Source organism: Balaenoptera physalus, assembly GCF_965194825.1.
Source record: "Balaenoptera physalus genome assembly, chromosome: 20".
Lineage (NCBI taxonomy): Eukaryota > Metazoa > Chordata > Mammalia > Artiodactyla > Balaenopteridae > Balaenoptera > Balaenoptera physalus.
In genome coordinates this window covers 55,479,590-55,500,621 of record NC_138901.1, presented here as the reverse complement: position 1 = coordinate 55,500,621, position 21,032 = coordinate 55,479,590, and the positions used below count along the sequence as shown (strand labels likewise).

Here is a 21,032-nt window from a genome sequence, read left to right as displayed (position 1 = left end):
CCAAAAAGGCTGGTTGATAGGAACAGGATCCCCCTCAGCCACGCAAGGCAGGAAGGGTGTTTGTCCAGTCAGTCCATTTCTCTTTGCCCAAGTTCTTGCCATTATAACAGGAAATCTTGGAGAAACTGTCTGTCTATCAGCTTCAGTTTGTTGGAGGAGGGGCGTGCTCATGGGTGCTAGCTGCCCCATCCTCATTTCCCAGATAAGTCTTTCCTGCATTTCAGTCTCCTTCTACTGGCCTGATGAAAACATAAGAATCCCAGACCCAGACTTCAGCTGTCTTAGCTTTATCTCCCCCTCCCCAGCTAGCACCCCCAACATGTCCCTCACCATTTTCTTAATTTCTTTTCTAAGTTACAGGGGATAGTGGGAAAGAGGTCAGTGGGCAAGTAGGAGGAACTGTGGTCCAGAGAGCAGAGTCCACGGTTAAATGCTCTGGGTCACCAGAGCTGCTGGATACCTCCCCTCCAGTCCCCAGCATGACCCCATTCAGCCAACCCAGGCATATGGTCCCCAATTCTTTTTGAGGTTCTGATTATTGTCCAGTTTTCTTATTCAGTTTTATCTCAAAGGGGCATCCCTCTTTCCCAAAGGTCTGTCTTCAGGGAAGAAATGTAGGAGGCAACACTAGAGATCACATGTAAAACATGGTAAGTCTCTTGGCCTTTGAGTTTCCACAGTCGATTCACAGCTCAGTGGAGCAGGCTGAACTCCTGGATCCTTCAGAAAAGGTTGTGAGAGCAAAGAAGAGATAAGACAAAATACAAAGGGTTGGCACACACATCGCAGGAGCCCCAGGCCTGCTCTGGGCGGGGGGGAGGCAGATAACGATGCTTAAGGCACTGTGGTTCTGTGGGTGCCAAGATGGGGCAGGAGAAGACCTGGAGCCAACAACCCCTGGGTTTCTGGGTCTGACTGCCCCTTCTTGGAGTTCAATCCTCTCCCAGCCCCTCCCTGGGCAGGGGGACTTTGGTATCCAGTGCCTCTGTTACAGGGTCCTGGGGCTTGGAGGTAGGAGCTGAGAAGCAGAAGAAGTGGGGCAGAGTGATGAGAACTCCACTCCCTGCAAGAAGGAAGGCCCCAGCCACCACAAAAGAAGCTGTGTAGGTGCCTGTCACATCCCGGAGGTAGCCTAGATTCAAGAGAGAAAAAGAATACACATGGGTGATCTGTTTCCTGGGACTCAGACACATTTTGGGGTGGAGGGAAGAAAATAATCCTTAACCCATCATCTTGGAAGAGTTAGAACTCTCAAGGTAGGACTGGATGAGCTTGAGAACTCAGGCTTCCCTAGGGGCCTCAAAAGGCCATTTCAACCACCTTCCTGCTTTCAGAAAGTACCTCTGAACCAGCCAGTGGGGATTTGGGGATCCAGATGGAGTCAGGCACACTTGTGCCTTTCTTTCCAGTAGCTGTGGCCTTCCCTTTCATGCCTTCGGTTAATAGTTAAGAGCAAAATGTTAAGGGTCTGAAGGTTCTGGCATCAGGAGCCTGGAGAACTTTGACCAGATGGCTCAGACCCCTGGCCTGGGGCCCAGTGGGCCAAGGGAAAAGGCAGACGCTGGCATGTTATGTCTGGCCGGGTCTGACCAGGTCCTCTGAAAACCCCAACTGTAGGTACCCTGCCAAGGGTGCCACATAGGTCCTCTTAATCTTTCCACAGCCCCAATTCCTTTGCACTTTGGACCCATTTCAGGGCTGCTGTGATTGACCATGCAGGCTGTGTATGTACCATACCAGAGGGCAGTATTCACATACACTATAATGTCAGTTCCCTCCCTGAATGGTATGACGTGGCAGCCCGCACCCACCTGGAAATCCCAGTCCCCTTACCTGATAGAGGAGCCCCCAGCAGCCCCCCGATGCTTTCTACCATCTGCACCAGTCCCAGGCCACAGTATATCTTTCCAGTTCCCACCAGTTCAGGCAGCACGGAGAAGGCCACTGGGGTCAGGGCCCCTGATGTGAAGCCATAGGCCACAGTCAGAGCCACCAGGGCTGTGGGAGCCTGAGCCACAGGGTACAGGGCCAGTATCACCCCAGTCAGGGTGGTCCAGAGCATCAGGAGTCTTGCCACAGGCCCTGGGACTGCATCCCCTAGCCACCCAGAAGCCACACGCCCCACAGGGTCAGAAATAGCCGCCACTGAGAGGAGGAAGGCAGCAGGCAGTGGGTCCCAATCTAGGTCCCGAAGATGGGCCACCAGGTGCACGTAGGGAATGAAGTAGCCAGTGTTGATCAGGGTGAGGGCAACGGTGTAACGGAGGAAGGGGCCACGATGGAGAAGGTTGGCAAGTTGGGCCCCAGGGCCACCCACGACAGGGTCCTCAGCCAGGGAGAGTGGGCGGAGAAGAGCACCACAGGCCACCAAGTGGAGGGAGAGGGCAGACACCAGCAGCAGGGCCCCCCGCCAGGCGTACTGGCTGAGCAGCCATTGGAAGAGCGGAGCAAAAGCAAAGGAGGAGAGGCCCACGCCTGTCAGTGCCAGCCCGGTGGCCAGGGATCGCCGACGAGAGAAGTAACGGGACAGGCAGGCCAGGGTGGGAGTGAAGGTCAAGGCCCAGCCAGATCCTGTCAAAAAGGAAGAAATGGGGGTTGAGGGACCCTTAAGGAGCTCAGGGCACACAATCATCCCAACACTGCCCAGCAGCAGAATGTAGCACAGGCATAAATTACAATCCTAGCTTGATACTTTCTAGCTGTATGACCTTGTCTATTTAATCTCCTAGCCTCAATCTCATCTGCAAAATGGGGGTAATATACTTTATGGGACTCTGGAATGTTTGCAAAGTAACTACCATAGAACTCTGGAGTTAGACCTGGGCTCTACCATTTCTGGCTGTGTGAACTTCACTTGCCAAGTTGCATAAGCTTAAAGCCTCTCCTCATCTGTAAATAGGATAATGATATCTATTTCACAGCTTTCACATCTGACACAATTTTACAGTAATTCTTCCTTTTACACTCCAGTCCCATTAGCCCTGGGCTTGCATCTTTGAATTTCCTGATTTCCCCTAACCTGTTTATCACTTTAGTCACCTCTTTTAAGAATTCCCTTCTGGGGGACTTCGCTGGTGGTGCAGTGGTTAAAAATCTGCCTGCCAATGCAAGGGACACGGGTTCGAGCCCTGGTCTGGGAAGGAGCAAGGGCCACGGAGCAAATGAGCCCGTGCGCCACAACTACTGAGCCTGCGCTCTAGAGCCCGTGAGCCACAACTACAGATCCCACATGCCACAAATACTGAAGCCCGCGCGCCTAGAGCCCGTGCTCTGCAACAAGAGAAGTCACCGCCAAGAGAAGCCCGTTGCACCGCAACGAAGAGTAGCCCCTGCTCGCTGCAACTAGAGAAAGCCCACGCGCAGCAACGAAGACCCAACGCAGCCATAAATAAATAAACCGATGTAATTTAAAAAAAAAAAAAGAATTGTCTTCTGGGCACAGGTGCCAGCCAAAACTTTCTCTCAGCGTCTCCCTAAGCCTTTTGGAAGGAGCAGGAAGAAGGTAAAAGTCCAGAGGCCAAAAAGACTCAGGCTTTTGACTTGCCCGCCCTTGCCCAGGGTCTCACCTGAGAGCAGCCCAATACTCAGGTACAGGTGGGTCAAGGAGGTAGCAAAGGCGGCGAGCAGCATCCCCAACGCAGCCAAGATGCCCCCAGCCATCACCACAGGCCTGGGCCCGAACTTGGTGCTCAGCGCACTGCCCACTGGACCTGGAGAAGAGGAAGCGTTCTGAGAGAAGATCTCAGGCGTCCTTCCCCAGCACTGACCCCACCCCCACCATCTCCTTTACCGTCCCCGCATCTCCTCTCCCTTCTGAGGGTCGAGGGTCACAGGACTCTGGACCCAGGCGCAGCACTCACTCCCGAACTGCTGCACCGCGATTCCTATGGAGGCGATCCAGGAGACTCGCGCTGCCGGCTCCTCAAACGCAGCCACAAACTCCACAAAGAAGACGCCGAAGGAGCGGAGCACTCCGAACACCAGCGCCGACTGGAAGAACGCTGAGAGCACCACCATCCACCCCCAGCCCCCGTCGGGGGGCTCGGCCCTAAGTGCCATCTGGGAGGTAACAGGGCTGCCGCCTTAAGCCCCTTCCGGAGCAGGGCTCAGGACGTTCCACCTCTGCCCACCCACCCAGCCGGACCACTCGCAGCCGAGCGGGGAGGAGAGGATGGTAGAGAGGAAAGTACCAACGAGGGCTTGAAAGCTGCAGAGAGGCTGCGTGAGGCGCCTGCGCCTTTCCCCTAGCGGGGGCGATATAGGTGGAGAGACCAGGCGGGCGCTTGCCCCTGCGCTCAGCGCCGGGGGGCGTGGCTCCGCCGGCCGTGAGTCGGGAGTCGAGGCCTGGGCGGGACAGACGGAGGAGAGGGCTGACTTTCGGTCTAGGAGCCAGGGGGCAGCACTGAATTTGGGCCCCATCCCTGAGGTCTCCGGGTGGATTATCTATCTTATCACTGGAAGTGTCTGCACCTGGCCAGCCCGGCCAACATCCCTGTCTGTAGCTCACCAATGAGAACGCGGGACTCCTCAGACGGGGGCGGAGCCAGAATGGCAGGGCGGGGTTTAGAACCTGTTCTGGGGCAGTGAGTGGGGCGCAGGCGTGAGGAGGGGACTTTAGGAGGCTAAATAGACGGGCCCTAGGTGACCCAGGAACCAACCAGGAGGCAGCTTCGTTCTCCTGTCCAACTAGCGGGCCAATTCGACCAGATTTCAGCACGGAGATGCGCACGTAAGGAGTCCGTGGGCGTTGGTAGTGGGTTAACTGGTTCAGGAGAGGAAAACACATACTTGCTTGATTAAGGGCCCAGGAGCTGAAAAGCGGGGCGGGGGTGGGGTGGGGCGTGCGGAGGGATGATAAGGTAAAATACCTGGCCAAGCGCCTGAGGCCACTAGAATCTAGATGCCTGGATTCCTGAGTGGGTTCAAAGGCCAAGGAAAGAGAGAGGGGACTGGGCTGTTGGACTCTTGGCGTTGATTTCTGTATTGGGAACTCGTTCTTGTCCCTTCTGTTCCCACTAACAGGAAACCTACGGGTCACAGAGACCAAAAATAACTGGGGAGAGGAAGTGCAGCTCTGAGCTCACTCAGAGCCCCACCAGCCCTCGTCTTCAGTGGGGCTGGAACATTTTCCTCTGCCCTCTAGTAACCACCACTTCCTAATCACAGCTTTTGATCTCATGATGGTATAGACTAGAGACAAGCCATGACCACTGGCGCAATCAGCCCCTCCTACCCAACCAGTACCCAGTTCCTCCAGCCTTATAGAGCACTAATGACTTGGCTTCAAGATCCTTAGGACACTGACCTTGAAATTTGAACTCAAGGGGTCATACCCAGACAAGTGGGGCTGGGGTGGGGAGGGAGGCTGTGTAATTTAAAAAAGCATATTGAGCCGTATACTTTTATACGTGGGAAATAAAAGTAATCATACCCAAGAAGCTTTTTTTTTTTTTTTTTTTTTAAGTGGAGTCAGAACTTTGGCTGGTGGGGACTATACCAAAGATGTAGAAATTGGTGTGGCTGTATAACAGAGTGGTTAAGAGCGCAGTCTTTAGAATCAAATCATAGTTCCAATGCTGGCTTCATCACTTCTTAACTTGGCCAAGACATTGAACCTCTCAGCTGGTTTCCCTACTTGTAAACTGGGGCTTATAATAGTACCTACTTTAAGGGTTGTCAGGGGAGTTGAATTAGAAAATCTATACACTAAAATGTTTAGTTTAGGGCCTGACATGTAGCAGGAGTTAAGTAATATTAGCTGGTCTTATTTTATTTTATTTTAAGCTGATCTTATTTTCAACAGGGGATAAGCTGCAGTGGGAGGGGAAGGAAGGTTTTAGTTTAGTTTCTTTGTTTTGTGCTTAAAAAAAAAATCTAACCCAGGTCATGGGTTTTAAAAGATTAAGAAGCACAACCACAAACTGTAAATGTTGGAAGGAACTTATTCCTTCCATGCTAATGGACTTATTTCATGGATGAGGAATTTAAGTCCAAAAGGAATTTAAGTCCAAAATTTAAGTCCACTTATCAGAATTAGTGACCCCTTAACCTCTGGGCAGAACAAAGCTGTGCACCCATGACACACACAGGACAGGGGAAAGGGTGGGAAAGAAGCGTGTACTAGGCACTGGATGGATTCCAAGACACCACTGCTGGGGGAGGGGTAGAGCCGGCATGCTGGCTCTAACCACACCGCCTTCTCACTGCCACCTCCAGCTCCTATTGTCCTTATGGCACCCAAGTCCTATCCATTTTCTGTGGTGGTGGTGGTGGTGGTAGAGGGTGTCCAGGCATTAAGTTCCCCTGCACAGATGCATCCCCCAACATGTTGGTATTATTAGTGGCTTCCTGGTTTCTCCCTGCTGCCTCCACACCTCAGGCAGGAAGTGACTTCAGAGGAGTAGGATGCAGGTGGCTCCGGAGAAACTTCATGAAGTCACTGGTTCCTACACAATGAGCCGGAAGGCAAGGGCAGGGAAGGGGAGAACAAGGGCCACTTAAAATATCTGGTGGGATGGGACAGTGGGATGGGCACAGAATCCAAGATGGTATCCAGGAAGGATAGGATACCCTCTTTCCCCAGCTTCAGAACCCTCAGTCCCCAGATCCCCACAGGCAAGAACCCAGGACACAACAGGCAGCACAGAGAGGCTTCTTTATTCCATGATTCTGATCTTGCAAGATCTAACATCTCCACCCCTTGGCACTCTCCACCTGCGCATCCCATATGGTGTAAAAAAAAAAAAAAAAAAAAAAATCATGGTTCCTTCTCAGCTCTCTCCTCTGCTTTCCCTACCTCCTTCAATTCTGCAGTGGGGAGTAAGAGGCAAAGAGGGAGAAGAGTAGCTGTCTCACCAGTCCCCAAGTGACAGCCACTAGTACTGACCTGTCTTGAGGAACCTCCACCCTGCAAATTCAAAGTGCTTTTTACCTTCCACCCCCTGTCCCTAATCCCCCAGGGCAACAGGGGCAGGACTGTAAATCAAGGCTTCAGAGTATCATCTAACATTCCAGACATTCCACACAGTTAAGAAGCAACCCATTCCTAACCTTCTACCTACTTGGCCTACACCAGAGACTTTGCCCCTCAACCAACCTCTTAATCCTACCTGGATACTTGGTCAAATAGAGGGTCCATCAGTCAGTCTTTTAAATCTTCTAAATCTTTAATCCCAACAGTAATCCCAATCATAATCCCAAAATACAGAAAATCCATAGTGGAACTCAGCCCCTTTTCTCTCCCTGTGGAAGGTTCTAGTGCTTTCACTGGTTCCAGACAGGAATGCAGTGACAGGAAGACCAGGTCACAGACCCAGCTTTTCTAAGGTAAGAAAGTTACCAAGCAGCTGTGACTTCTAGAGGCAAAGAAGTTTCTGGAATCTGGACACTTGCCAGAAGATGTCCGAAAACCTACTAAAGGAAGAAGAGGTTCATCTCAGGTAGAACCCCAAGGAACATTCAAACCCAGACACCTCTGTAGTAAAGGATGAGTCATACTCTTTACTGTTTAGTCAAGATAAAGGGTTTCATAATTCTCCCCTAGGTCATAACATTCTTAGAGACTGGGCAGAATCAGAAAAGATTGCATCATCTCTGGTGAGGAATTTCAGATCTCTCCTGCGTGGAGGGATCAACTCAGTGCTAAGAACGGGCCCTAGTGGGAGGATTGTGGGCCCAACTCAAGCTCCTGGGTGAGTTCTATCAAACAGACACAGTGGAGCCAGACCTAGGTGACCAGACGAATGGGACAGTTAGGAACATAAGAGAAAGCCTCTGTAATCACCCCCCCAGTTCCAAGACTGACAAAGGCCCCACAGCCACTGCCTCTAGGAGGTACTTATTACCTCCACTTCAGGCTCACCATAGGTTCCTGTAACCCTTGAAGAACAGAAAAAGTCTATATCCAGTTCTGGCCTGCTAGAAAACCTACAACATCCAGAATACCAGAGAGGGTTCCTGACCCAATTCCTTAAACCCACATATTCCCAGAGCTGCCCTAGAACAAAGAAAGGTTCCAGACCTAGAATTGGAGGGGTAGGACACAGAGAACCCCTTTCTCCATTTGAAACAAACCAACAAGCAAATAGGAAAAGAACAACTCTAAAGATAAAAGTTATGACAATAATAATATAAAACACTCATGCCAAAGGAGGCGGCCAAGTGCTAATCTCTGCCAGCAGAGCCATGACCTCACATTCTGTGTTTCAGGTCACTTTTGATCACACTTGTGGAAGAGGGACATGGGAAATGCAATAGAATGAAGGCCCTGGTGCCACCCAAAGGCCTCAATAAATTATATTTACAGATAAACCGAATGAGATGGGGGCTGCAGGTGGAAACCAGGCCTCCAGTCTCTCCCATCCTCCAGCTCCTAGCTTGCTCTCTCCTCAGAAACAATTTTGATCGTGGGGAAGAGGTTTTGACCAGCAAAACAAAGGCAGATCAAGCCGGGATCTGCCACCCCTGCTCTCCCCAGTGAGAAATTAAGGTGGTGGCAGTCGCTGACATCGAGGGGCCTTGCACACCCCTATGCCCAAGCCTGACAGCGAACCCAGGCGTGAGCCGCAGCTTTCCTGTCTTCCAGGAAGGGAGTGGGGCCTGGGCAGGCGCTCAGCTAGGGCCCCCCCAGAATGTGGTAGTGCACTTTGGTGTTGGTAGCAGCTCCGTGTTTCTGGCGCAGATGCAGCCGAAGTTGACTCTTGTGCCGGAAATGCAGACTGCAGGGGTCGCACTGTCGGAGGACAGCTGAGTCAGGTCCCTCCCCAACCACGACCACCTTTTAGGTGTTGAGCAAGGGAGAACCGCCCAGCACTCTACCTTAGAGAAGCTCTTTAGTCCCTACATGCTCCCAAATCCTCAGGGGAAGGCCTAGGAGCTACGCCCCGCCCTCTTCAGCAAAGCTTTTTCCATCCTTCAGCTCCTCTCCAGGGGGGTAGCGCTCCGTCCAGGAGACTAACTTCTATACCTGCCACCCCTACCCTCGGCCCCCGCCCCTTACTCACAAGGACACCGCCCACCTCGAAGAGGTCTAGAACCGCCGGGCCAGCTCCTTTCAGAGCTCCGCCCCTCGGTAAACGGAAGGTAATTCCAAGGCTTTGGGCCAAGCCAGGTCGGGTACTCACGTGGTAAGGCTTCTCTCCCGTGTGGATGCGAACGTGGCTCTTGAGGGTCTGTAGGTGGCGGAAGCGAGTCCCGCAGGTGGGGCAAGGATAGGGCTTCTCCCCGGTGTGGATCAGCACGTGCGCGCGCAGATGCGCCACCTGGGAGAGGAGGGGACCTCAGACCGCGCCAATGGGAGGGACAGAGCCCTCCCCATTTTCGGCCCACCTCGCCCTCTTGGAAATTGGCCTGCGAGCCGTCTCTGAAACTGGCGCCGTACCTGTACAAAGCGCGAGCCGCACGTCTCACACTTATAGGGCTTCTCTCCCGAATGAATGCGGCTATGCGTTTTCAGGTTAGCCGGCCGGTTAAAGCGGGCTCCGCAGACGGAGCAGTGGTAGGGCTTTTCCCCTGGAGGCAGGGAGGGAGGGAGGTCAGGGACTCTACCAGAGGACAGCTGTGGGCACCAAGGCCAGGGCCCTCTCCCTGCTCCTCCCCTACCTGTGTGCACCGTGCGGTGACTGGCCAGGTTGCCCTTATAGCGGAAGGCAGACCGGCAGAGCTGACACTTGTAGGGCTTATCCTCATCCCCAGGAGCCAAGGGGTCCAGCCCCGATGAGCGCCCAGCCACAGCCTCACAGCTCTGGCAGCTGAAAAATTCACCTCCTGGGAAGGGTGGTGGGTAATGACAATACCAGTGAATCCTCAAACCACACGGTAGCGGGTTCTCTTTTTCCCAATTTACTGTCAAGGCTTCTGGGGCTCATTTGACTTGCTTGGGGTCACATGGTTATTGAGAGGACAAGCCAAGATCTGACTCCATGTCTGTCTGATTCCAGAGTACTCTGCTAATCACTCCAATAGCGGTGGTGGTAGGTGGAGGCCCCTACTCGTGGGTGGAAGTTTCTGTTTCTCTCTCCTCTCTCGCACCACTCTGGATGACAGCTTGCCAGAGAGGCCTTGCCAAGCCCTGGGCTGACCACTCAGCCCTGGATGGAAATAGGCCAGAAGTTCCCAAACAGTGCTGCTCACTGGAAGCTTTAAAAAGTACTGATGCCAGGCTCCCACTTGCAGACTTTCTGATCTATGGGGTGTGACCTGGGCAATGGGATTTTTAAAAGCTCCCTAGGTGATTCTAATTTGTAGGAAATGGACTGGGCCTTTAAACTGGCCTTGAGCAGCCATGGGAGAAAATCCAAGAAGGGGATAGAAGGAGGGGCTCTTACCTGGTGGTGGATGAGCCCGCCCAGAGGGTGACCCAGTGGTCTCTGGAGCCCGGGGTGTGAGGAGATGGGGGGTATGGACTGGAGCCCCACATTTGAACTGTGCGGTGGCAGCAGTTGGAGAGAGCCTAGGCAGATGTCAAGGCCCAGAGAAAAGGGTTAGGAGAGATTATATGGCGGCGGTGGTGGTGGGGTTCTCCCCTGGAAGACTTGTTGCCATAGGCCTACCCTCTGGAGGTGAGCCACTATGGACCAATGTGCCATATCCAATTTCACTGCCCAAGTCCCACCCTACAGAGTAAGCCTGATCTCTGGCCAACTCCCTATGGTGAGCTGGTGTCTCTGAAGCCCACTCCTTCACTCCCTGTTCCTGACCACCCAGGCCCAATGGCTGTGCCTCTGAGCTGAGGCTGCCTCTACAAATTCTGGGGGGTTCCAGTTTCTGTACCTGCTCTGTGGACCGGAAATGGGTCCTTCTTCACTGCTGCTGCTGCTGCTGCTGGAAGCCTCATCCCCACTGGGGAGCCGGGCCTGGGAGCAAAGTTGACCAGAACTCCTCTCCCCTGCCAGGCTCCCTGCTTGGGAGGCCTGAGAGTTTAGCACGATGAACTTGTACTTTTTCCAGTTGCAGGCCTTGGGGTCTGGGCTGCCTGGACTGGGGGGCCCTTGACTGCAGCTGCGAGACTCAGTAGGTGGGTCTGGGTGCCCTTCGGAGCGCCTGGGACTGCCTGGCGGAGGGGCCGTTGGGGGCGTGGGGGGTTCTGCCTCCAGGGGCCGCAGGGAGATGCCCAGAGGTTCATAGCTGAGAAAAGTGCGATGGACATTAGTGCTATTTCCTAATCTTGGCCTTTGCCCTTGACAACTGGGATGCCACTTCACCCATGAGGAACACCGAGATGGGGCTCCCTCACCTGGCCTGGATGAAGCGGTGGCATGCCTGGACCACGTGTTCCATCTGCAAGTAGGTGGCGGCCGCAAGGACGGCTGGTGCAGTGGCCGGAGAGAGGCGTAGGCGCGAAGTGTACATGAAGTCCAGAAGAGGAGCGAAGCCTCCGGCTTCGGGGCCCCCGGGCAGGGAGAGCACGTCTACCCCCACTCCTGCACGGCCTCGGAAAATTGAATAGAAGAAGCCACTGGAGAGAGGGAAGATAGGTCATATTAAGGGCTGGGGAGCCAAGGGAGACACGCGCCCCTGTACAAAGCCCCGCCTCCCCCACTCTCACCCCGCCCCCCCCACTCTCACCCCGCCCCCAATTCGCGGACGCCCCGCCTCCTGCTTCTGGAAGGCTTGGCTTCGGGTTCCCTCCCAAAGACCTTCGGACTCCGCCCCTTTTCCATTTGGTCCCACCCCACCCCCTGAGCCACCCCTCGAACCTGCAGGCGATAAGAACTGCCTTGTGAGCTCGAAGGGGTTGCCCGCCAACCAGCAGCGTGACGTCAGTGAGGATCCCGCGCAGGCGCAGCTCATTCAGGTTGCCGAGCACGTCGGAGGAGTGGCGAGTGAACTCGCGGACGTAGCCCAGCGTTCCCTCCGGGGCAGCGGTGGAACCCATAGCGACGCAGGCCTGCGGGTGCCAAGGAGAGGGCTCAGGGATCCAGGCCGTCCTAAGACGCCTGTCCTTCCGCAGTTTGCCTCTTCCTGCTGAGGTGCAGCTAGAGCCAAGACCCCGGCCCCGGCTCACGCAGCCTCACTTAATTCATCTTGTTCTTTCTACCCTCAACCACGGCATCGCTCGCTTTCCTCCTCTAGATTCCACAGCGCTTGGAGCGAGCTGAAGGTTCCCACACCGCGGCGTCGATGGCAAGTGTGAGGAATCCGGCCCGCAGCGCCTTTACTTAGACTCCCAGTGCCCTTCCAGCACCCCCATTCCCCCTCTGCCCCACCGCGCTCCTGGTCTCAGGAGTCCGATCCTGCCTGGAGACCCCAGATGACCCGTGGTCCACACCCCTCCAAATCCCAATCGAAGCTCCCTTCCCCGAATCACGAAATTCCATTCTCTAGTCCCGGATCCCTAGTTTAGCTCAATTTCTGGGCCTCGGTCTTCTTACCATCAACAAGCCCCAACCCTCTTAGGGGGACCCAGGAGTCTGGCTCCCTCAGTCTCTGGTTCTTACCCCCGTCCTGCAGGGGCTTCAGCTTTCTTCTCAAGGGGGGCGGGGTCTCTCTCCCCTCTTGGCCTCGGCTCCTTTATCTGGCCGGGATGTCGGGGGCGGGGGTGGAGGTGGGGTGAACGCCTGGGTCTGTATCCTTCCTTCCTCCCTCGCTCTCCAGATGGCGAACCCGGGGCGGGGTCTCCGGCTCCAGGGCGGGACCTCAGAAACACTGGGTGGTCGTAACGTAAGGGGTCTTGGGCCACTGAAAGTGGAACTGAGGATGGGACATTGGAATTGGGGAGGAGGTTGGGGATATTGAGATTGGAAATATGGGTGACCTGGGTCGTCGGGGGGCCTGGGACAGCGACAATTGGTGTGTTGGCTTTAGGAAGGAGCCTGTTACGGGAGAGTGAATACAGCAAAACTCCCCCTTCCAGTGTACGGTATTAAGGGAGATAAAGGGGAGCCCAAAGAGGAACTAGGTTTGGGGAGGTGATAGTGGGCTCCCGTGGGGTCTCAGACAGCGGGAGGGTGTGGTCATTCAACAGGCTTCTCTAGCGGGGCCTGCAAAAGAGGGGCTCTGACCGGGCGCGGTAGGGAGGGGGCGGATATGATTTCTAGTTCGTTTCCTTCCATTGTCCTGCGACCGGACGGCTCCGCCAGCTGCTTCCCCTCGAGGAGGTGGGGAAAGCCCCTGGTGGGGGCCGAGAGAGAGGCTCAGGAGACCTAGGGTCCGGTCTTTCGCTCCCGACTCTCTTTTGAATCCTTTTAGGGATCCAGCGAGACAGACTCCCGCCCAAAGCCCTTTCGCCCTCCCCCAGTCCCAGATCTTTAGGGCCTCGGGCATCCGCCCGTCGGCTACGCTTGGAGGCTGGCGGGACGCCGGGGTCCAGCGCGGCAAGTAGGCAAAGCTCGGCAATGTTTGGCTCCTTCCACGAGGGGGCGGACGAGCACTAGCCTCGCCTCGCCCGTCTTCTCCACCCGGCTGGGGGTCCACTCAAACGGGGGCGCAGGATCGATTAGGTCTGAGCGGCTGAAACCTTCGTTCTCCCCCTCTTTGCTCTGGTTTATTTTGTCCAGGGGACTAGGGTTGGGCGGAGGGAGGGAGAGTTAGGCGACAGAGGGGACTTTCCTCCGAGGATGGGTTTCCTATCTGGGGTGAGAAATCCGCGGGCTTTGGGAACAAGGGAAATGAGTGGGACAAGGAGCGGGATCTGAGTCCTGGGAGCCCAGGGTTTCTTTTCTTATTAAGCTAGATACTATTATCCGTCTTTAGAGGTGAATTTTTAGTGAACATTAATATGAAAGTTGGGTGCAGTGGACAGAAGGGAAACAGGGAGGGTCTCAGGGTAAAAGAAGGGAGAGAGGGCAGGAGGGGCTGATAACCCCAATTTAAGTCCTTGATCTGGAAGATAAGCACGGGTCACACCCTCGTATTTTGTTTGGGGAGACGTTGGTGGGGCAAGGTTCATTTGGAGAAGGGGGGCAAGAGCTGAGTTCAGCTGCAAAGCAGGACTTGCATTTGGGCTCAGGAGAGTCTACCGTTGCCCAGTAATGATTGACCATTATCCGTGGAGCTGCATATCGAGGCCTGGGGCCCTCCCCTTCAGATGTGAGGGTGTCTTTATTTGGATGCACGAAAGAACTGCTGAGAAACTGGGAATGGGGAACCACTGGGGATTCACGGTGGTGAGGTGGCTTTTGCAAATGAGGGTTACTTTGGTCTCTGCCCAGTTGGAGGTGGGAGTTAGACTGGGGGCTCCCTTTGGTATCAGGATGGAGTTACTTTTGTGTTGTCTGGTCAATTTGTCAATTGTGGGGTGCATGTTTACTATGGGGTGTTGAGTTAGTTTGATTGTGCTGGGTCCTGAAGGCTGCATTCAGGGTTGAGGGCCAGTAGTAAGTCTGAGGTATGGAGCTGATTTTGAAGCTACATTAGTTCTAGGGATTCTGACACCCACAATTTGGAGTTTGTCATCTTGGAATATCAGGGGGACCTGCTAGGTGTTTTTCAGAGGTGGATGAGGATTTTGTTTTGGGGATTCATAGTCATCGGTGTATGTGGACAATCTGATTTCAAGTGGAGTAATCATGCTGGTTTTGGGGTGCAGTCTGTTTTGGGGTGCCAGATAAGTTTTGAGGTTCAGATTGTATTTGAGGGGACATGAAATTCAATTTGGGGTTTTTATTAGCTTGAGGTGGAACGTAATAGGAACCTGGGAGCAAGTTTGAAGGCCTTCTGTGATTGTGGGTCCTTGCCGGGGAGCAAAGCTTTATATTTGAATGTTGTGCAAACTTACTTTGAGGAGGGGGATATTTCTGTGTATGCACTGAGAGCCAGGAGGCTTTTTCCAGGGGGAGAAACAAGGTGAGGGCCCAGGGTAGGAGACTAAAGTTTTGGGGTGTCCTTATTTTGGGGTGTTTTGCCACTCTTTGGGTGCATTTGGTGTAACTGAGTGATGGATCATGAGGTGAGATTGATTTTAGGGTTCACTTAATTTGGAGCACGATGCTGCTTAGGGATGTCCTTTGCTTATAGCTCCTGCTAACCCCAGATTCTAGAAGTCTCTTTCTTTAGTGAACCTCCAAATATTCCCAGGATTTGAAGGATGAAATTTGGAAAGGGAGTGTATCTCCCCTTATTTCTATGTGGCCTGGATAGATCTGAGGGAGGAAAGGTGGTTTCAGACTCTGAACCCCAATTTCTTAAGGGCACATACCTCGGCTTGGGGGCAGATGGGGGGGAAATGGGGTGTCTTGTGGTAAAGTGGACACCCCTGACTAGGGCAGTCTGTTGGAACTGTGCAAGGAGAGGTGGTAGTGAGATATCTTGTACCCTGATTTTCTAGGAGGGGAATCTTGTACCCTGATTTTCTAGGATAAGAGCCCCAAACAGAAAGCAGACAGAGGACTGGGAGTGTGGGTGAGATGGGGGGGGGGTTCCCCACGGCAGCAGGGGCTGGGGGGTAATCCAGGCCAGCTCTGCACACCCCGGTCCCTGCTCTCTTTGGCTCTCCTCCCCTCTCTCCCTCCCACCGCCCACCCCCCCAACCCAAGGAAAAAAACTGCCTGTGCAACAGCAATGGCAGATTCCAATCCTCCAGGCTTTCCTAAACCACCACGGAGACCAGCCAGGGGGGAGGGGAAGGGAGGATCGGGCTTTCCTGCTTCCCTAAGACTGGGGCTATGAGCTTGACCTCCTGGCCCCTAGCCCTTCGAGGAGTGCCCCCCTCCCCCGGCCTGGAAGCCAGGTGTCCTGGACCCTAGCCCCCGAGCGGGGGGGTGGGGGGGGGCCTGGAGAGACGGGGAGGAGGAAGGAGGGAGTGACTTCCAAAATTGGCATCGGGACAGAGCAGGGCTGGCGGGAGGCAGGTGAAAGACGGAATTTTCCTGAAAAAACGGGGGGATCTGAGGACCCCAAATTTGGGGAGCTAGTCCAGAACCGTCCAGCCAACATCCTAGATTTTTTGGGGATTTTTTGGGGCCCCCGGGACCCCTCTAGATGGGGTGAGGAATGTAGTGTTGGGGGAATCTGACTGGGGCATTGCAGCTGCCTCTCCCGCCGAGTTGGAGACGGATGGGCTGGGACGGGTTTGGGGGGGGGTGTCCCCAATTCTGACTGGGAGTGGAGGAGCCCCCTCATGTGCTCTCTTGTGGGGGTCCCCCCTCCCTAGGGCACTCCCCACTCCCTGAGCCAGCCGAGAGGAAGGAGGCCAGCGATGCGACTGGGGCGGCTCCTTTCTCCTGCACCCCAAATGTGAGGGATGCACCCCAAATTTTGTTCCCTTCAAAATAGGGGACCAGGATCTCAGGGGAGAGTAGCTGAGGTAAGTGGGGAGGAAAGTGTCCCCTGTTTTCAGGAGAGACGTGGCGGTTGGGGGGGAGGTTTGGAGGTGCGTGCTGGGGTGGGGTTGGGCTTTGTCAGTCTTGAAACTGGGGGGATGATTGGAGAGGCTTTCTCTTACACCCCGAAACTGGAGTCCCCCAGATGGAAACCAAAGACAGACCAGAGGGCCCCCCAACATCCCCAGCCGTTAGTATAGTGTTTGATTTCTGTTTCATCCCCACAAAGGCTCTGCCGAGGATGGGAGTTGGGGGCAGCTGTTCGGTTTGGGGGGTACGGAGGGTGGCGTGAGGCGCAGGACGCCTTGGCAGGATTTGATGCTGGACAGATAGGGGTCTCGACCGAGGGGGTCCGGCATCCCCCGGGGCCTAAAAACTCTGCTTACACCACCATCTTAGATCTTTTTGATTGCTAAGAGTTTTGGGGGGTGTGTCGGAAGGTGGGGGTGGTAAAGGGTGGGATGGGAGGTGGGAGGATAACTTTTGGGTTTTAGGGGATATTATTTTGATTTGCGGAAGGGATCTTGGCCCTTGGATTTTGCTTTCTGGGGGGTGTTTTTTAAAAATCAAGTCCTGGACAGGAGAAAAAGGCTGAGGGAAGGCCTAGGGTGGGGGTGGGGAGAGGCATGTTTGTCTCAGCTTAAACGTGGCTTTCTGGGGTGGGCCCGCCTTCCTGGGCCTGGTGAAGGGGCTGGGGGGGGTTGTTGCGGGGGGTGGGACTTGGGTCCTGGGGGTCCACGGGGAGTGGGGACAGTGCTGGGGGTTGACTACCTGGCCCCCAGGTCCAGATGGCCCTCTTCCTGTGCCCTGCTGCTCCCCTTTCCCCCTGGCCTCCATTTCCTGCCTTTGGCCTCCATCTTGTGGCAGGCCCAGGGCCCAGGGCGACTTCCGGCCCCCCTCTCCCGACCATGTTCCGGCCCCACCACCTCTGGACTGCCAACTCCCAACCCTGCTGTCCTTGGCCTTCTGTCTCTCCTTGCTTTCTCTTGGGTTCTGACCCAGGGAGGGGAGGAACGGACACAGGAAGCCTTGGGTCCCTGCCCTTGCTGAGTCGAGAGGCAGTCTGTTGGTCCCCCCCAGTCATTCCCTGCTTCCTCTGCCTCTGACCCCACCCTAGGGATCCCCTGAGCAGAGTTCCTACAAGGAAGATGGTTCCAGTCTTATTACACTGCGAGCTCACCCCTTAGGCCCCTCTCCCTCCAGTTGCCTGCTCAGCTCCTAGCTCTGGTTTCTTGCTTTCCCCAACGCTTCTTGGGGCCATGTTTGCCTTTTAAGCCTTCCCGCCCTTGGTGGTAGGGGTCTTCACAGCACTGCCTCGTGCTCCCTTCTTCTCAACCCACCCCAGTCCTGCTCCCGCCCCAGCAGCACACTGTGGTTTGTACGGCACTGTGGCCACGTCCAAACCACACTGTGGTGTTAGAGCGAGGGTGGGGGAGGCACCGCTGAGGCTTGGCCGGGGAGGCCACCCTGGAGAAGCGACACGAAAAACATCTGGGGCCTTCTGGTGAGGTGGCGGCGGGGGTGGGGGGGCGGTGAGGGTGGAAATGGAGGTGTGAAATCACTGGAAGCTGCCCTTCTGAAATCCCCAGGGTAGTCTCAGGAGTACTGCCTGCCAGAGACCCCGGAGTAAGTGCTGCCTCCAGAGAGCAAAGTGGAGCCTTTGTTGCCCACGCCCAGCTCCCCTGGCTCTAGCAGCACAGAAATATTGGCACTGGGAAGAAAGCCTGCCAATATTGGCTGTGCTGCTCCAGGCAGGGTGGTGAGAGCCGCTGAGCAGGGGCTGAGCCCCGGGGGCTAAGGAGAGAGGGAGGGGTCCCTTGCACTCCAGTAATGTCAGGCTGAAGGCACCAAGCTGAGAGGGAGATCTTTATTGTTTTCGGTATAAAAATGTCCATCAGTTGGGGGTCAAAGAGGTTGGAGGAAGATGCTCATACAGCAACAGCAAGGTGGGCCACCCGGCAGCCTTTCCACCCTCTCTCATGCAGGTCTTGCTCAGAGTCCCAACCGGTCCACAGGTCCAGGGTGAACAGTGAGAGGGGTGAGAGGTGGAAGGCTCAGCAAGAGAGCAGAGGAGGATCAGCGGAGGTCAAGAGAAGGCCAGAATCCAGGGTCAGGCTGTCTGGAACAGGAAGTAAAATGGGCCGAGATGGGGCGAGCCCCAAGTATGACTCCCACCTCCCTAGAGCACCAGCTCTTTGCAGACCCAATCCCCTGCATGCACAGGAGGGAACCTTCTCTTCCACAGCCCCTGGGAGGGGGATCCTGCTGAGACCCTCCCCCACCCCTTCAGCCGTTGTGGGAGGAGGAGGACTCCTACCCTGGTCGAAGTTGAGTTTCTTGGCTGGAGGAGTTTCTCCTAGCCCTTCGATATCCACCAGGTCACTGTTGGCGTCCGAGTCATTCAGAGCACTGAGTGTCACATCTGGGAGGGGGGCACAACCTAGGTTCTAGGTTCCCTGATGGTACCCCCCCCCCACCCCGCCCACTTCCCCAAGTTTCAAGCTCTCCCTCCCTCCCTCCCCTACCCCAGCCACTCTCTGGGAACCTTCATTGGGAGACGAAAAAAGATCTGTCCTTTGACCCAAGCCCAACTCTCACTGAACCTCAGATGGCACCTTTAATCCCCAGGCAGCAACTCCACAGCCCTTACCAGCCTTCTGTTTCTTTATGGGGGGACCGCCGGCCTCAGGGGCACTGGAGCTGCTTGGTGGAGGGGCAGCTGGAGGAGGCGACAAGACACCAGATGCCACCTTCTTGGGCCCTTTCTTGGGTGAATCGGCTGGAAGGGGGATGCCGGAGTCTTCATATACCTTGCGTTTCACGGTGGCCTTTATCTGAGCCCTGAAGAGAAGAGAGAGCAAGCTAGGAAGGGAGTCATCAGAGAGGCTAAGGGAAGAAGGGAGGGGAGGGCAGGGGCAATGGGCCTCTCTGACAGAACACGGGGTAGCCCCTTCATAAGAATCCAGGTGAGGGCCCCGACTCTGCTAGGGTTCTCGTTTTCCTGAAGCCTTGCAGCCACTTAGGGCAAATGGAGCCTGAAGAGTGGAGTCCAACTGAGAGTGGGAAAGGCCCGTCTTCTACTTCTCTTCTGGGAGAGATGTATGAATGTGGAAGGCTACCAGGTAAGCCTGGGTGACCTACCGGGAGATTGAGACTTATTAATAGATCCTGATCCACTAGCTCAGAATCATAATATCCCTGGAAACACCACAGTAGAGTCTCAAAAGATCTGTATAAATAACCAGGGACTTCCTATTACCAAATTCAATTATTGGGTGTCTTTGGCAACCTAAAATCAAATTCTTGTAAGGTCCTGATTACCACAGCATTTTAGTAACTTCTGACCAATTGTGACAATTCTTTTATTCTTTCAGTTCTCGAGGGACTTTGTTGCTAACAAAACTAGCAACAAAGTAGGAAAGATGTTGAGCTGGAAGGGAGTTTGAGGAAGATGGAACAATGGGTATGGAGGAAGAAAGCTGCCCACCCGCCCTTTCTCTGCCAGCCAACCCTCCCTCACACTGTCCGTTCCTTGATGACACAGCTGATGTGATTAAGATCGTCCCCAAATCGCTTCACAGCAGCCCTCAGCATCTCTATCTCCGTCTCCGTCCACTTGGCACTGTCAGAAGGGGAGAAGGGAATAGCGAAAGTGGGAGGAAGAGGGGTGTGGAGCCAGCCCACAGGCTACGCATTCCACAGCAACCAGCCTCCTCCCCGCAAGGCCTGGGGCCCCTTCCATAAAGAGGTCTTCCTTAAAAAAACAAAAACAAAAGCAAAAAACAAAATTCTTAAGGCGCCGTGGGAACCCTGAGGACCCCCAACCACACGATATTGTAACAACCGCCACCTTAGAAGAAAACTTCTCCCCCATCAACGTGAAACAGCTGCTGTAAACAGCCCACTGAAACCCATCCAACAAGTGGGGGTCTTACAAACAGAGCCTCTAAACACAGTCTGCTGCAGTCTGACGGAATTCCACATGATTTGGGGGGTGGGGTGGTGTGGGTAGTGGTGGCGGTCTATGGTCTACCAGTTCGCAGCAGGGTAGAGCTGTGAAATGAGTCCGGATTATGAGCCTCGGTCTGCGGTTTATCTGTCATTCATTCATTCAACAATCATTTATTAACACCTACTCTGCGCTGTGCCAGGCACAAAGGGAAACTAACATCTGTCCCTGCCCTAGAGAGTGTCGGTGTCTGTGATCGAGACCCAGCGTCCGCTCTCAGCGTCCATCTTCCAGCCCGGGCTCACGTACCCCGCGGGGGAAGAGTCGGCCACGGGATGCAGCTGCATGGTCAGCTCCCCGAGCTTCGTGAAGGCGGCGCCCGCCGCGGAGAAGATCTCTCCGACCTGGGGGGCGGGGCAGCATTACGGGGGGCCGGCGCACAGCGCCGCGCCGGACCGCCCGGAGCCCCTAGCCCCACCCCAGGCTGGACTCCCGCCCGCCCCTCGCCCGGGATGGAAGAGCCGGGAGCCAACTTGGGGGGCCCGCCCTCCCGTGGCCGCCAGGGAGCGCTGTCCGCGAGGGAGGTCGAACCTTTGTAGACGCTGACGTCATGGCCCCGCGCGCCTCCTCACGGAGACGTTACCGCCGCCGCTACCTCGGAGCCGGGACCACGGAGAGCAGTGCGATCGAACGGCTCCGGCCCCCGCGCAGGAAGTCCCGCCCCTTCCCGCAGCTGATTGGCTCCAGCTCGGCCGCTCACCGCCTCACCGCCTCGGCGCGCGGGAAGGAGAGTGGAAGACACCGCCTCGCTTCCGGCACGGCTT

General features: G+C 55.2%; 3 protein-coding genes and 1 long non-coding RNA gene across 14 annotated transcripts; 1 reads left to right on the top strand and 3 right to left on the bottom strand.

Moving 5' to 3' along the window:
* Nucleotides 1–545: 545 nt before the first annotated feature.
* Nucleotides 546–4,728, bottom strand: SLC16A13 (solute carrier family 16 member 13). 2 transcript variants are annotated; one of them, XM_082440488.1, is made up of 4 exons: nucleotides 3,861–4,728; nucleotides 3,567–3,710; nucleotides 1,834–2,571; nucleotides 546–1,132 (listed from the first exon to the last, which is right to left on the bottom strand). In XM_082440488.1, the coding sequence occupies exons 1-4, from the start codon at nucleotides 4,057–4,059 to the stop codon at nucleotides 933–935; spliced, it is 1,281 nt and encodes a 426-aa protein (XP_082296614.1). In that variant the 5' UTR covers nucleotides 4,060–4,728; the 3' UTR covers nucleotides 546–932. The 2 variants fall into 2 exon arrangements, with proteins under 2 accessions (XP_082296614.1, XP_082296615.1); XM_082440489.1 differs by having other exon boundaries at nucleotides 3,791–3,864.
* Nucleotides 4,729–6,636: 1,908 nt separating this feature from the next.
* Nucleotides 6,637–13,197, bottom strand: BCL6B (BCL6B transcription repressor). Of its 7 annotated transcripts, XM_082440483.1 has the most exons (9): nucleotides 12,372–12,494; nucleotides 11,697–11,887; nucleotides 11,234–11,455; nucleotides 10,771–11,124; nucleotides 10,326–10,450; nucleotides 9,601–9,765; nucleotides 9,380–9,510; nucleotides 9,123–9,260; nucleotides 8,482–8,731 (listed from the first exon to the last, which is right to left on the bottom strand). In XM_082440483.1, exons 1-9 carry the CDS (start codon nucleotides 12,372–12,374, stop codon nucleotides 8,615–8,617), a joined length of 1,446 nt encoding a protein of 481 aa, XP_082296609.1. In that variant the 5' UTR covers nucleotides 12,375–12,494; the 3' UTR covers nucleotides 8,482–8,614. The 7 variants fall into 7 exon arrangements, with proteins under 7 accessions (XP_082296611.1, XP_082296609.1, XP_082296607.1 ...); XM_082440481.1 differs by having other exon boundaries at nucleotides 9,380–9,765; nucleotides 12,372–13,197; XM_082440482.1 differs by having other exon boundaries at nucleotides 9,380–9,765; nucleotides 12,438–12,631.
* Nucleotides 13,198–18,112: 4,915 nt separating this feature from the next.
* BACC1 (BPTF associated chromatin complex component 1) lies at nucleotides 18,113–20,987 on the bottom strand. Of its 4 annotated transcripts, none has more exons than XM_082440501.1 (6): nucleotides 20,800–20,987; nucleotides 20,518–20,612; nucleotides 19,780–19,881; nucleotides 18,910–19,100; nucleotides 18,577–18,681; nucleotides 18,113–18,378 (listed from the first exon to the last, which is right to left on the bottom strand). In XM_082440501.1, the coding sequence occupies exons 1-6, from the start codon at nucleotides 20,818–20,820 to the stop codon at nucleotides 18,314–18,316; spliced, it is 579 nt and encodes a 192-aa protein (XP_082296627.1). In that variant the 5' UTR covers nucleotides 20,821–20,987; the 3' UTR covers nucleotides 18,113–18,313. The 4 variants fall into 4 exon arrangements, with proteins under 4 accessions (XP_082296627.1, XP_082296628.1, XP_082296630.1 ...); XM_082440502.1 differs by having other exon boundaries at nucleotides 18,113–18,374; XM_082440504.1 differs by lacking the exon at nucleotides 19,780–19,881.
* On the top strand, nucleotides 19,107–19,837 carry LOC309649902. Its single transcript, XR_014257355.1, has 2 exons — nucleotides 19,107–19,381; nucleotides 19,634–19,837. It is a non-coding gene; the product is annotated as an uncharacterized lncRNA (long non-coding RNA).
* Nucleotides 20,988–21,032: the final 45 nt, after the last annotated feature.